Below are 15,811 nucleotides of genomic sequence, written 5' to 3' on the forward strand. Positions count from 1 at the left end.
CTTTCATTAGATCGAGCCATGTGAGACTGCAGAAGTTTGAGAGGAAGATCCATCTAAAAATGTTTAATTATACCACCAGGGGATTTCAAATATGAGTTCAGAAACAAGACTACCCCAGTGAATCAACCCAGTAACAACTAAACTCCAGTGACTAATCACTGATGAGAACTAAAAACATTCATGTTTTCTGAATCTGACCTTGGTTACTAGGAAAATAACATTTACCACCTATCAAGTGAAAGCCAAAAGGATTTTTTAGAATGAAGTGGTATGATATAAATGAATGGCCTTGGAAGCTTTGTGTCTTTTTTCCCTCATTTTGATCCACAGCAGTAAATATGAAAAACGAAATGTTAGTTCCTTCTTAGTTTGCATACACAGAAGACAATACCATCTTCGTAGTAGCTCTTCTAGCATTACAAGTCAAGGAATTGAATACATCTTCAATCCTTTTTTCTTTCATGTCTATCAATCCCAGTTCATACAATTATGACGAAATAATTCACTGACCATGCTTTTAACTTCCTTCTGATTAAACAAACAAATCAGCAAGACCAGTTTGGGTTGAAAAGAAAAAACAAGACCAGTTTGGGTTGAAAAAGTCTTCCGAATTTTAAGTCCTACAGTGACACTTGTGATACTAATTGACTCAGTATTCCAAGGATCTGAAAAAGGGGAGAGTCTCTTTAAGTAAGTTGAGCAATTAGGCTCCACAGAAACCAATTTTATTTTTAAAATTTCATTTATGAAGGTCAACTGGATTAAGCAGTGGAAATAATTATTTAAAGGTCAATTGTATTATTATGTTATACAACTACAGAATTTAATCCTATAGGGTTCATTCTGTTTAAGTCTACAGAATTAAGCTAAATATTTATTTTCATTTTAAAATATGTTTAGAAGACAAAATATTCATGAGAGAAGGAGAAGTGTGCTTAGCACGTACATACTTAACTTGGTGCTCTTGATGCAAACACAACTGCCAAGTGTTTAAGTTGAGAAGAAGTGGTCACAGTATGACAAGACGCTGTTTCAGAACTACGGCTGTTCTGAAGACTGAAATTACAACTTCTTAGACAAAATGTCACTGGATATTTGAAATAGCTATTCATGGAATAGAGGAAAAGCAATGCCTTAGATATTAAAGAAACTCAGCAACTACTTGTAAAAGAAATGAGAAGCCCTAGTAGATAAAATGGAGATTAAACTTAAATTATCGATGGCTGACAGACATGAATCTAACATGGTTCTAGCTTGCTTTAGCTATGTGATCCATACGGAGTAGCTTAGTATCTGTAGGCCTCAGTTTTCTCTAAAGTAAAATTAAAATAGCAATCTTTACTTCAATGGATTAGTAAAACTTACATGAGTGATTGGATTAGTAAAACATGAGAGATAGGATGTCTAAAATTACCAAAACCACTTCCTATTATATCTGGCTTAGAGTTTATAGTACGTAAGTGATTCCTTTTTAAATTACGTTGTTATTGAAAATTTTCAAATGGTATAACACATGCTGTAATTTACTAGTAAAGCTGCTGATAGGTTATTCAATCCCAAGTGATCAGCTCTAAACATATGTGCATAATGATGACACTAATTGGATCCAGTAGGGGAGTGTGTGTGTGTGTGTGTGTGTGTGTGTGTGTGTGTAAAACAATAATTATTCTAGAAGAAGAAGTTACAGATTTGAGAGAGGGTGGAAGAAATGGGACAAGGAAGTAATTATAGGGAAAAGAAGGGTCGAAATGATATAAATGAAGCACACTCAAGCATGAAACTCCAAAAAATGTAATAAAAAAGAAAAAGCCTGGAATTCTAATAATGAACTATGTTTGCCAAGAAGTGTGTAATCATGCCTGATTATATCTCCAAAGCATGCCTCATATCCTAATATTATGTTAGTAAATTAAGTTAATAACTTCAAAGCGCAAGTGTTTGATTTTGTTTGTCAATGTTGTACTCATCAGTGGGGGCCCTTGAATATTCAAGTAAGTTGTCATATGTTCATTATGTATGTAGAAGGTGAACAATTTCAAACCAGGTTCTGTGGGCTGTTGAACTTTTAAACAGTAGCTTCAACTCTAGTTGAAGTTCATAACCTCAAAGTTCAAATTCATAGTTCTCTGCCCCACCCTGACTGCTCTCTCTACTGGCCTCCACCATTTAGAAGGAAGAATATCAGAGAATCAGAATTATTCAAAAAGTCTACAAACCACAAAGCAGGCCAAAAAGCTAAGCAAGATAAGCAAGAATTTCATGTCGAAGATTCAGGATATCCTTGGTTACTTTGGGTTCTGTGATTGCCTTCATGAAGAAAGACCAGCCATCCTGAGACATTACATAGACAGGAATAATACTGCAAATGGTTAGCTACTTGGCCAGGAATTAAGCAGAATTGTGTTTAGACAGCCTAACTCACAGTCAGGAGTTATAAAAGTTTTTGCAAGAATTTGTTCTATAATCTTATTATATCAGAGGATTTTTTCCATCATAGAAATTCTTTGTAAAGATACCACTCACTTTTTAAATTATTATTTGTTTTTAAAATCAGGTCAAATTTCTGGACCTGCTAGACTGCAGGTAAACACAGAGCATGATGGTGATTCCCAAAAGCTGCATTCTTCTATCTCCCAGCTCAACCTGTAGGCAGTTCCACCAGAGAACTTTTTCTCTCTTGAAATTGTTTACTGCTTTTATAAGGTGGGAGAGGGACCTTTTGAATCATGTAACTTTTGTGAGACTCCTAAGTTTCATGAGCTTCCTGAGCCTTGTAAATTAAATTAGCTTCCTGGGATTTATGAACCACCCTTTTAGAGGGAATGCTTGAGTTAAGAGGAATAGTTATACAGTAAGTACTTCATTTTTAGATTTTATCTCTTTTTGGATCCTTGTTGAATCTTTGGATCTGTTTTAATTATCACAAGTTAGACATTTTAGTTTACACACACACACACACACACACACACACACACACACACACACACACACAGCTGGTACATTCATTTGGAGGTTTGTTGGGAACTACAAAGAGAGGAAACAATTTATCTCTAGTGTTGGGTATCCTAGGGATGATCCTGTAGTCATCTTAGTAACTGAGAAGGAAAGAACAGCATCCTCTTCATTGGGACAGACTCTCTGTTTCTCAAAGACAGCATTAGCCCAATACTCAAGGCTGATCTGCCAAAGAGGATATGATGCCAGGTTGTCACTTAACATTAGAATTGAGGCCCATGTGATTAATGGCTTTCTATGTTTTTGTTATTAAGTACTTTTGCAAATAAATTCAAATTTCGTGAGAAAAAGAATTTAACATAAAACACCTTAACAGCTACCAGAAATTCAAGCCTTCTATAAGCATGTGCTTAGTCATGATAAAATTCCTGTGGCTGCAATTTTGTGGAGGAGAATGTTTACATGTAAAGTCTTTACTTAAGGTGCATATTGTATTTGTTTTCCTGCCAGCTGCTTTATTCAGACTAGAGAAGACTAGTTGCTAATTTTACTCCCTGTACAGATTTGTGACCCTTCTAAGATTTCAAACAGGCAAGTGGCAGAGATATAAATGTATGTGACCAAAGTAACAGCATGTAAGGAAAATGTTATTTTATGAGACTACTAAACACCTTGTTCTCATACAAGTACTGGAAGCTATCTTAATTATGCCACTTTATAAGCTGACTTCATTAGAAAATATTTAGTGTTGTATGTGGTATTGAAGGTTGGTTTTACTTCCCTTTTCTATTCACTGGTTCAGATATGTTAGCCTGTAGTACTTGGTAGCAATTTCATATCCTGAGAAGAGCTTAAGGTAAAAGCAGATACCCTAGGTCCCCATTCTTGCTTTGCTCTCAATCTTGGTGGTGACATTGAGGATAACACTTTATATTTCTTACCATAAAATTTGTTATCAAAATACCTTAAACAGGATCAGTTGTGTTGAATCCCACCAAGCCACCCCCATCCTCACTGACCCTTCCTGTAATGATCCTGAAGGTCACTTCTGTAGATGACACTTTGTAAGCTTCCCCTGTGTCAAGACACCATCCTGTCTTCCCCAGTACCCTCTGGCAGTCCTATTAAGTTCATAAGGCTCTTTGAAGGTATTTGTGAGTTTGACAATAGACAGTACCTAACACTGTGTAGTTAATTATTTGTGCCCCAGAAAAGCTTTCAGCGTAGAGAGCCCAAGTTACCTCTTGTTCATGATCTCACACATCCAACTGTTACAGTGAACATTCAGAATGCTCTCAACAGACCTGCAAATGGCCACTATTTTAGGGCACTTCCTGTGGTATTGCAAATGACACATACTTCCATCATCTACTTTCTCTTTGTTATCTTCCATGCTGATGGGTGAAAGCACATGTTGGGCACATTGTGGGCAAAGTTACTCTTTTATTGCATATGTTCTCATCACATCCACCAAGCGCACTTAATGTACTTAGAAAATGCTGCTAGGTCATTTTTAATGTTACTTTTGCTCCACAAAGCTCAACATTTACTCCTTGGACTACATGGGGGAAAACACTATTTTCTTATTGTGCTTATTAGTAGAGCAGGTATTCAGAAGATGTGGATATTCAGAGAGAGCATGGAGACACAGTAATATTCAACACAGAGTGAAGGTCATCAGATAAAAACACATTTGACCTCCCTTTACCTTAATGGAGTTATATGTTTCTTGGCAAATCTTCTACTTTAAAATCATTCTAGCTGTGGTCTTCTTCTCCTTCTCCTTCTCCTTCTCCTTCTCCTTCTCCTTCTCCTTCTCCTTCTCCTTCTCCTTCTCCTCCTTCTCCTTCTTCTTCCTCTTGCTCCTCCTCCTCCTCTTCATCCTTCTCCTTCTTCTTCATAGGCCACTTGCTGAGGCTGGTGCTATGTTGCCTTCACTATGCTAGAACTACTCTCATTTTTTGCGTTTTTCTGTATGGAATTGGCCAAACCAGAGAACTTAGTGTAAAGTTTGCTAGCAGCATAACAAAGCTGTCAGTTTCACCCCATGAAGTTAATGTGGGGTGGCAGGTCCTGCGACTGTTTGCACATGCCAATAGTCAGTTCAGACATCCAAACTAAACTCCACCTGGTCCCCACCACCACCCCATTTTAATAAGCTTGTGTCCCCAAGTCAGGCCAACAAACAGTTTTACATAGGATACCAGCTCCTTCTTTTATCCCTTGTAATTGAGCAGGAATGTATTTATAGAGAGACATGGTCATAGGCTTGCCCTAAAGGTTCTGCTTCACTTTTGCTCTCCTCCCCCTTCACATTAGCTCTCAAAGCCAACTATTAGTGAGGTCAACTGCAGTGACTCCAAGTCCAACATCTGGCACAGAGATTTCTTAATCCGATTCTACCAAGGTTGAAGATTAATTATAACATACCCGTCATACTCAGAGAGATCAAGCTATTTACAAAGAGAAATTTTAAGTATTCACTAATTAAATCCAACATGATGAATAAGATTTCAGTGGATTTTATTGTGAAAGTTTCCATTTGAAATAACACCCTGATTTTAAATTGGGAAGAAAACTATAAATAATGTTTTAATACATACACATTTGCTTTTGTAAAAGAAGCTTTCCCCAAGTAAATAATTTTGAAGACAACCTCAGAGATTTCACATAATCAGTAGAGAATGAACAGATTGGATGATGGCCAAGTGTGAGGACAGCCCTGACAACTAGTCCTGTATTTTTTTTTTTTTTTAATGCTGGTGGTCAAAGCAAGAGCTTTCCAGACCATTTCATTCTTAGGCTCTTGGATAGTATTTTGATAGCTTGGTATTAGAAGCAATGGAATTAGAAATAAAACATGGAGATAATCAGGGAAAATTCATGAGTGGTGACTTGACATAATGAATAATGAATCGGATTATATATGTTTCCACTTCAGTAAAAAAAAAAGTCTTGGGGTATAGAAAATTGAGTTTATTAAGACATTTCCAGTGTAACCCAGGAGGCTACATTTTTAAATACTTAATTACCACTAGTTCTCCATTGATCTCAAGTACACCCAGGAAAATATGCAGACAACAGCACTCAATTCAAACCAGTAAACCTGTGGTAGATGTTGTTGAGGCTATGTAGTTTAATTTTTCAAGACCTTCTAGCAATAGTGACAGGATAATCATTAGAAGACTTCTAGGGGTCAAATCATTGGGAGACTTCTAGGCGTCAAATGCACTGCTACTTCAATTTACTTCAAAGTTTCTGGACTATCTATCTATCTATCTATTTATTTATTTATTTATTTATTTATTTATTTATTTACAAGCTTGACAGGGTATTACAGAGCTGTAATCTCAGCCCGTCAACTACAGAAGGATTTGAAGACAGCTTGGGCTATGTAAGACCCTGTCTTAAAAACAAAAATAAGAAATAAAAAATAAACAACCTAGATAACTCCTCATTCCTAGTTTTTAAGGTATTCGTTCACATGAAAATGACTTATCTTTTAGACACTGTGCTTTATACCTGAATGAGATGAAGACAGTGTGGCTGAAGAGAAGGTTTTTATGGTAGATGGAGGAAGAGTAGAGAGAGCTACAGGCATGAGATAGAGCCCACAGCAAGGAGAAAAAGAAATTGACTTAACCTGGCCATGTGTGGAGGTAGGTGGAAGTGGTGGGCAGAGAGAGGGTCAGGAGGACCAAGAAACCAAAGAGAACCAAGAGCACAAGCCAACTGAAATGGCAGGGCCATAAATGAATGAGAAGCTGGGGGTAAGGGAAGCCCATGGGCTAAAAACATTTAGGGTAGTGGATGGGGTGAGAAGAACTGGAAAGAGCCAGAATGGCAGCAGCCAGGGACACACTGAAAGAGCCTACAGACAGTGTGCACTTTGATGTGCTAATAGGCACCCCTGTTATAACAGGTCCCTTTATACCAGGGACACACTGAAAGAGCCTACAGACAGTGTGCACTTTGATGTGCTAACCCCTGTTAACCATTTAACCTATTTTTTAATTTTTTAAAATTTTTGTGTACATTGGTTTTGCCTGCATGTGTGTCAATAAGAGGTTGTCAGATCCCCTGGAACAGGAATTACAGACAGCTGTGAGCTGCCATGTAGGTGCTGGGAATTGAATTCAAGTCCTCTGGAAGAACAACCAATGCTTGTATCCACTTAGCCATCTCTCCAGCTTGGACCTGACCGCACACTGCTTATGTTTGTTAAATTGTACCTAAGCTGGCAAAATTTAGATCTTATTAATGTTCCATGTCTTCTCAAAATTTCTCCTTTTGCCACAGTGCTTATTTTGCCTTATGTACTATCTTGTGGCTATCCAGCCACCTTTTCTGTAGGTGTGACTTTTAAGTCACCTATGCCCTTTTCTATCCAGACTGCTCTAGTTAAAAGGGAAAATATCATAGACCCCAAGACAGGTCACTGTATGTTTCACTGACTTTTGAAACAGAGGCTAACTATTAGATAACAATCAGTGCAGACACTCCTGGTTGACTTGCCCTCAGAGTCAGTCTATCGTCATTGAATCTCACTGAGCCACCAGATTTAGAGCTATTCATGTTTAAATAAAATAGAATAGGAAGTAAAATGAAGCAAGGATGGGGCTCAGAAACATCTTCTAGGAATTGGATGGACACATGACCCTGTAAGGAAGTTCCAACACAGCCTCTTGGGAGTGAGCCATGAGACTGTGTAAGGGTGAGAACTTGCCACTGAGAGGTAAGGCATTCTGAGGTGCTTCTGTGATGGCATAAAGTGAAGAAGATCCTGTGTAGTACTCACTGACCCATCAGCAACTAGGATGACTAAATATCTGTTAAGCATGAGAATCTTATACTTGAGAAAATGGTGTGAGGGCAAAGAGGTTGTTCAAAAGGAAAAGTAGTTACAATGCATGTCTGGCATCCTGAGTTCAATCCCTGGGGTAGCACATTTGAGATATGTACATATATACATACTACACACACAACACACACATGACACACATGCACATTCGACAACACATACCATATACACACAGGCACACACACATGCCATATACACACACAGACATAAACATACCATATATGCACACAAACACATTTTATATACACACAAACACACCATATCATACAAACATAAACCATACATACACACAAATATACAACAGAAACACACAAACATACACACACCATATATACACACAAACACATATACATATGATATGCATGGGCACAAACACACAGACACACAAAGATACACACATACCATATATACACATAGACATAAACTTATACCATATACATGAACACACTCCATGTATTACACAAACACACATAACACACACACATACCATATACACACAGACAAAAACATACCATATACACATACTCCATATATACACACAAACACACCATATACATACACACAAACGTATACCATATATACACACAAACACACAAATGTACAATACACATATCATACACAAACACACACCCCACACATACACATACTCACACATATACACACAGATACACAGGAACATACACACATACCATATACATACACAAACACACGTATATATCATATACACAAACATAAGCACACACACAAACATACACTCACACCATATACACAAACATACAATGCATATGCACACACAAATGCATATACTATATACACACAGACACAAGCACACAAATACAACATACACACACATCATGTACACACAAACACCATACACACACATACACTAACAAACACACACCTACAAATACAAAAACACAGACACAAGCACACCACATACACAAAATACAATAGAGAATAAAAGACACTATTTAGTGTTTTGAGGGGATCACAAGTGTGTGTTTTATATATTATTTTTCCCAATAGTAAAGTTTTAAAGGTTATACAAATTAAAGTCTCCTTTTAGAAGCAAGTTTATAAATTGAGATCCTCTATGGGAAATAAAAATTGTCAACCTATGCTTGTTTTTATAGTAAAATTAGTTTTTCCTTAATTATGATACTGTGATTATAGTGAAAAGGTTAGATACAGATGCTGAAATATTTATGGATGAAATGATATACTAAGATTTATCACCAAAGAACCCTAGAAGTGTTTTCAGAGTACATTGTAGATGACAAGACAAACTATGAGTTGGTAATTGTTGGAGGCGGGTGATATTTATGTGGATGCACTTGAAACACTGCTTAGTAAAACACTGGGGAAGGCGCCAATCAAGATGTAAGCAGGGTTTGCTTGTTTATTGTCTCTTTCTGACAGTGGAAGAAAAGCTGCCCTGGATCCAAGTACCATCACTCAGAAATATCTCTCAGAAGCACTAATCTGGGAATTGTCTGGCATTCATTTACTTATCTAAACAGTACTTCTCAGAAGCAACAATCCATGTGATTGGCTGTGCCAACTTAAAAGTTTAAATGTTTGCCTTGAATTTAGATTTTTTAAGTGGTCAGAAGGTAGGTGCACTTTCTAGTCTTTTTTTTTTTTTTTTATTCTTGCCTAATCCTGCTTTACATTGATATGTAGATTTCTGCCATAATGCTTCAGGTTTTAGCATTCTGGCTTGCAATGTCTAAAAAGTAAGGATTTCTCTCCTCTACAAGAGCTTCTAGGAGTTGAAGGCTCCTAGTAAATGTCTATCACTTTAACCTCGCTTTTCTTTTTTTTTTTTTTTATTATTATTAACTTGAGTATTTCTTATATACATTTCGAGTGTTATTCCCTTTCCGGTTTCCGGCAAACATCACCCTCCCCCTCCCCTTCCTTATGGGTGTTCCCCTCCCAACCCTCCCCCATTGCTGCCCTCTCCCCAACAGTCTAGTTCACTGGGGTTCAGTCTTAGCAGGACCCAGGGCTTCCCCTTCCACTGGTGCTCTTACTAGGATATTCATTGCTACCTATGAGGTCAGAGTCCAGGGTCAGTCCATGTATAGTCTTTGGGTAGTGGCTTAGTCCCTGGAAGCTCTGGTTGGTTGGCGTTGCTGTACATATGGGGTCTCGAGCTCCTTCAAGCTCTTCCAGTTCTTTCTCTGATTCCTTCAACGGGGGTCCTGTTCTCAGTTCAGTGGTTTCCTGCTGGCATACGCCTCTGTATTTGCTGTATTCTGGCTGTGTCTCTCAGGAGCGATATGCATTCACTTTTTGATCATCCGTCTTGAGTTTCATTTGTTCTAGGCATCTAGGGTAATTCGAGCATTTGGGCTAATAGCCACTTATCAATGAGTACATACCATGTATGTCTTTCTGTGATTGGGTTAGATCACTCAGGATGATATTTTCCAGTTCCAACCATTTGCCTACTGAATTTCATAAAGTCATTGTTTTTGATAGCTGAGTAATATTCCATTGTGTAGATGTACCACATTTTCTGTATCCATTCCTCTGTTGAAGGGCATCTGGGTTCTTTCCAGCTTCTGGCTATTATAAATAAGGCTGCGATGAACATAGTGGAGCACGTGTCTTTTTTATATGTTGGGGCATCTTTTGGGTATATGCCCAGGAGAGGTATAGCTGGATCCTCAGGCAGTTCAATGTCCAATTTTCTGAGGAACCTCCAGACTGATTTCCAGAATGGTTGTACCAGTCTGCAATCCCACCAACAATGGAGGAGTGTTCCTCTTTCTCCACATCCTCGCCAGCATTTGCTGTCACCTGAGTTTTTGATCTTAGCCATTCTTACTGGTGTGAGGTGAAATCTCAGGGTTGTTTTGATTTGCATTTCCCTTATGACTAAGGATGTTGAACATTTCTTTAGGTGTTTCTCGGCCATTCGGCATTCCTCAGCTGTGAATTCTTTTAACCTCGCTTTCTTATTGGAGATTGTTGATCACACCCAAAATGTGTGTTCAGACACATTGGCACTAATAAAATTGGAATAAAATTGGATCCTTCCGTTTTCTGACACTATCAGTATAAATACTGGGTCATCTCTAGTTCAAAGTATTTCTTCGTTGCTTTTTCTCTAAAATTAGTAATTTAGCGTTCATCATCTTCTATAGGATATGATTTTCTTTAATTTCCCTAGTGTTTTGTTTTATCCTGGTCTGTCTACCTACTTATAAGACCTAATGATTCCCTATAATATAACCAGCTTGTCTTTTTTCACTCACACTAGGGAAAGATCTTAGATTCCTTTGTATGGGTAGAGATTACAGAGTCCATCCTCATTTGCACATAGATAAGCAACATCCTAAGGGATCTGCTTCAAGTCTTTATTGTGTGTTTATTTTAGTGAAACATGCAGCTAAGCAGAGCATGCATAAAATGATCAGACTCTGTTCAACCCTTTGTACTTTTTAATTGAATGACCTATAACACATCTCTTAATCTGTGAAGTCACTTCTACAAATCCACTTTTTTTCTGAATAAATTACAATATTAAAAAGGAAAAAAACATCTGCTTCAGTCTATCTCCAAGCCAACTCATAACTCAACTCAATTAAAATAAAAAAATAAAGACATGGTTAAATCCAATGTCATATTTTTTAAAATACATGTTTATTGATTAAAATAGAATTGTATCACTTCTGCTTTCCTCTGTCAACCTCATCCTCCCATTTACCCTCCCTTCAACCTCTCCAATCACCTTCCTCAAGTTGATATATTTTAACTATTATTCTCCCTCTCCTCTCCCCTCTTCCTCTCCCTCTCCCTCTCCCTCCCTCCCTCCCCTCTCTCTCGATTTTGTTAGTGCTGTGTATATAGTTTCAAAGCTGGCCCCTCTGTACTGGAAAACTAATAAGGGTGTTCATTCTTAGAAGAAGCAGATTCCTTCTCCCAGAAGTCAATTGTTGCCTGTATTTCTTTGTCTAGGAGTCAGACCTGTGATATTTTCTTCCTTCCACATTAACGTAGCCATTGGCGTTGCCATTGTTGTGGTCGTGCTCATGCCGCCATTTACAGGAGAAATGGATTCACGGAAGACTTCTTGGTATTCTAGCTCTTGTAGCCTTTCCTCCCTCTCTTCCCCAGTTTTCTGAGCCATAGTGGCAGGAGCTGTGATGGAGTAGTATCTATTGGAGCCAGGTTTCCCAGAATCTTTTAATCTCTCTATTGTGTTCAGTTGTAGTTTTCTTTGATGGTTTCCGTTGTTCCAGAGAAGCTTCTTAGATGAGCAGTGAGAGCTACATTTATCTGTGGGTATAAAGATAGTATTTAGAATGAAGTAAGGAATGATGCTGGTCTAGCTAAGTGGTGATAGTTGAGTTTTTGTCTTATTTTGCCTTATTTTGTTTTTTGCCCCTCTCTGCACTGGAAATTTGTTTGCATCATATCTACAACCATCTTAAGGGCAAAATTACTCCAGTATCTGAAACTTTCTTTTCATTGATTTAATTACTTTTAAAAAGTAATTAAATAATAAATTTTAAAAAGTAAAAAAGTATTTACTTTTCTTGTTAAGAATTCATACTTTCTTTGTGAGAATAAACTATACATAAAGGAGCCAGTAGTTAATTATCATTGGCTCAAGTTGAACACCAAAGACTGAATAGGCCTTTTTAGTCTTTATTTCATCTAGGGAATGAGCTACCCATGCAAATTGCCTGAGATGAGCTGTCTCTGAGTTTGTTTGATTGGAAATATCTGGGCCCCTTGGTGGTAATATATTGTACCTAATATTCATGTGCTAGCTTTTCTTTTGCGTGTGACTCATTAAAAAACTGAATCAAAGATTCTTATACTTAGAAGATGGTGATACCACTCACATGACCTATGGTATAGGAAATGAAGATGGGGTACTTTAAGTGACATTTCCAGAAACTTCCAAGTAGTAAGCCCAGAACTTGAGATAATAACATTTTTGGTATCCGGTTAGTTACATATTTGATGTAAATACCAGCACGGTAATGTAGCAGCAGATGTAAACAAGAAGAGCGTGGGAACTCGTTTTCTTTACTAAATATTTTTTCCCCTCTTACTTGACGTATTGCAGGGAGACAGAGCTCTGGTTATTTCATTTCCTCTCTGGGCCAATAGCAGCTAGAGCCTTTTCAGTGGTAATAAGGTATCGGGCTCTGTCACCAGTATTCATCTGGGCAGATCTCAGGATGTTAATACCCGGTAATATGATGAGCAGCTCAGTTAATCCTTGGAGTCCCATCACGGTTCAGTTGCTTTTCTTCCCTTCTTCATGGAGCTCTGCTCAGTTCCACATGCCAGCAAAAAAGCAGGCACACGTTTCCTTTTTCCTCTCACCCCTCCAGCTTTTCCTTTTAGGGCGAAAAATCTCAGCTGTACTTAAATTGCCTCTGACGTGTTGTGGTTTAGGAATGACCTCTAGGAAACAAAACACAACAGTGAGCTGTGCCTACATGAATAAGATGTCCGGCGATTTGTACATTCTAACCTTAGATCCTCACAAACTGAAGGCATGAGTTAGATGCCACCTGGTTCTAATGCACATACAATGCTTATGTGTGATGATGATGGGGGCAAGCCTCAGGACTCCTTGATCACTTTTGAGCCCTTTGACGATGAAGTTCTGTCTGCAGCCGTTATCAGTGGGCAATTTTACATTTGATCGTCTTACATGTCAAAGAAATAGGCTTTGATATCAAAGTAACCGGGTATTCATCTTTTGTCCTTATCAAGAAAAGGCATTTTAGTAATGTTTTCCATTTTGGATCACACAAAGAGTTAAACATCTTGCTGCGGAGAGTCTCTGCTTTAAAAATAGAAAATGGTACAACGTTCCTGGCCCTTCCCCCACACTGCATCCACCAGCCCCTTTCCAAGTATTTCTGAATAGTGTTCAAAGTCGAAGCCTTTCTCCAGGCAGCACACAGGAACCTTTGTGAAAGTCTGAAGGAAGGAAAAAAAGTAGGTTAAAAAAAAAAAAACCAGATGCTACTACTTCTTCTGGGTAGAGGACTTGTTCTTGTGACACCTGTTTGTTACAGACAAATAACACCAACCCAAGTATGTCGGCAGACATTGCTGTTGAAGGGAACAACGGCATTAAGCAAATCCTCACGAAAAGAAAGCTAGCAAATGTAGAGGAATGTTCTTCTAAGCGCAAAGCTAGCTGGGGTATTCTGACCAGTCAAGGTTAGTATAGCAGGTGTTGTAATAAACTATGTTGACCTATTTTGTAAATACTAACTTGAAACTGTGGGTGCTTTCCAGAGTGTGGATTTTGAGATGTATGGCATGGCATAGGACAGCGCTCTCATCTTTTAGGTTTTTGAAAATGCATCTGCTGATTCTCCACTTTGATTGTATATTAAAGACGATGGTAAACTTTTACTGGGTTAATCCTCTCTTCCTTTTATTGGTTATCTCTAACTGGCATGGAAATTGATACAGGCTATTAAGTAGGAAAAGACTGCTTAAGAGCAATATGGATTTTAAAAATCATGTAAATTGAACCATATGCTGGAAGGATGATTTAAGTAAGAATATGAGTGCAAGGACCTTGTGGAAATGTCCTTACACTATGTGAATTTTAATAATAGAAAAGTGTATTAAATATAAAGAAGGATGAACACAGCAGTTAAAAGAGTAAGTTATGGGAGGGAATTTTATGTTAAAAAGAGAAAATACCTTAGAAAAAAACAGAACACTAATATAATCCATAAAAGAAATAAATGTTGGAAATGGAGAGTCTGAAACATCCCTTCATAACAGTTATGTTTACTGTGTAATGGGGTTTGAAGATGGTTATTTATAAATGATGGTTAACTTTCAGAGGAAACATTTTTAAGTAGGAACACATGTTATTTCTTTAAAAGATTGAAACAAGTGATTGGATTGTTTCTCTTCACTACAAACCTTGCTCCTTTTCAAATGTTATCAATATGCTTAACAATAAAATAGCCCTAAAATATGAGCAAAAAATTGACTACAAAGGAAACAGGCAGAAACAAATGAGCTGTCATTTTAAAACATGAAAGCCTAATTCAGCAATGTACAAACTGTTATTTTATTGGTAGGGTTAGAGACAGCCCTAGGAAAGCATGAAATAAGTAACCTCATAGCACCTTATAAACTTTTATGTCTTCAGTGAATATAGTGATTATGGTAGAAATAAACATCTTCTGGACTTTTCTTAAATGGAGTAAAAAAGATCTTTGTGGTAGACCTCAGAAAGTAGTAACGATTGATGTGTAAGAGAACACAAAAATCTAGTGTCTAAATTCACCTCAATGAGTCTTTGCATCTTAGGCTGATAGAAACTTCATAGGAGGTTGAAATTAAGCCATAAATTTACATTCCAAATGTAACAATGATAAATGACCTTTGACCTACTTTAAATCTACTGAAATTATGGTAAATGAGAAATAACCTGCCTGTGTTTTGAGGTGAAAAAAAAAACAAGACTTATTTACCAAACTTCTATTCAATTGAAGTTCAGAATTTTTCAACCCTGTTAATATTAGTGTAAATTGGTCCAGTCATGATACAGGTCGATTTGATGAAAAGGATCAAAATTTCAGGAATTCATCCTAAGCATATATGTAGGGATATTCACAAAGGAACATGATTGTGCTGATTTTCTAAATCTAGAAGCCATTTGAGGGCCAGGGAAATTATAGATAGGTAGAATTTTATGATTTACCAATAAGGATATTTTTTGTTGTTGTTTTGTCTTTTTGTGTTTTTTTAAATTTTGTTTTTCTTGGATATTTTATGTATTTACATTTCAAATGTTATCCCCTTTTTCCCCCTCTCCCATACCCCCTCATTCCTCCCCCTGCTTCGATGAGGATGCTCCCACTCCGACCCACTCACTCCAACCTCTACATCCTGGCATTATCCTACATTGGGGAAATGAGCCTTCACAGGACCAAGGGTTTTTCCTCCAATAAGGAGATTTTAAGGTCTTCAAATCAAGGGTTC

The 15,811-nt window shown here is 37.5% G+C and overlaps 1 protein-coding gene across 4 annotated transcripts in view; it reads left to right on the forward strand.

The window, feature by feature from the left end:
- Window positions 1-15,811, forward strand: part of Asb5 (ankyrin repeat and SOCS box containing 5) — a 47,006-nt gene that overhangs the window by 14,320 nt on the left and 16,875 nt on the right. Inside the window, exon 1 of one of the 4 annotated variants that reach the window (XM_032919160.1) lies at window positions 13,830-14,020. The exons of the other annotated variants lie outside the window; for them this stretch is intronic. Coding sequence (XP_032775051.1) covers window positions 13,894-14,020 — 127 coding nt within the window. The 5' untranslated portion in view covers window positions 13,830-13,893. Of the gene's footprint in view, window positions 1-13,829; window positions 14,021-15,811 lie in introns of those variants that run through there. 4 annotated transcript variants of the gene reach the window in all.

The sequence above is a fragment of the Rattus rattus genome, chromosome 13 (genome assembly GCF_011064425.1).
Source record: "Rattus rattus isolate New Zealand chromosome 13, Rrattus_CSIRO_v1, whole genome shotgun sequence".
Taxonomy (NCBI): Eukaryota; Metazoa; Chordata; class Mammalia; order Rodentia; family Muridae; genus Rattus; species Rattus rattus.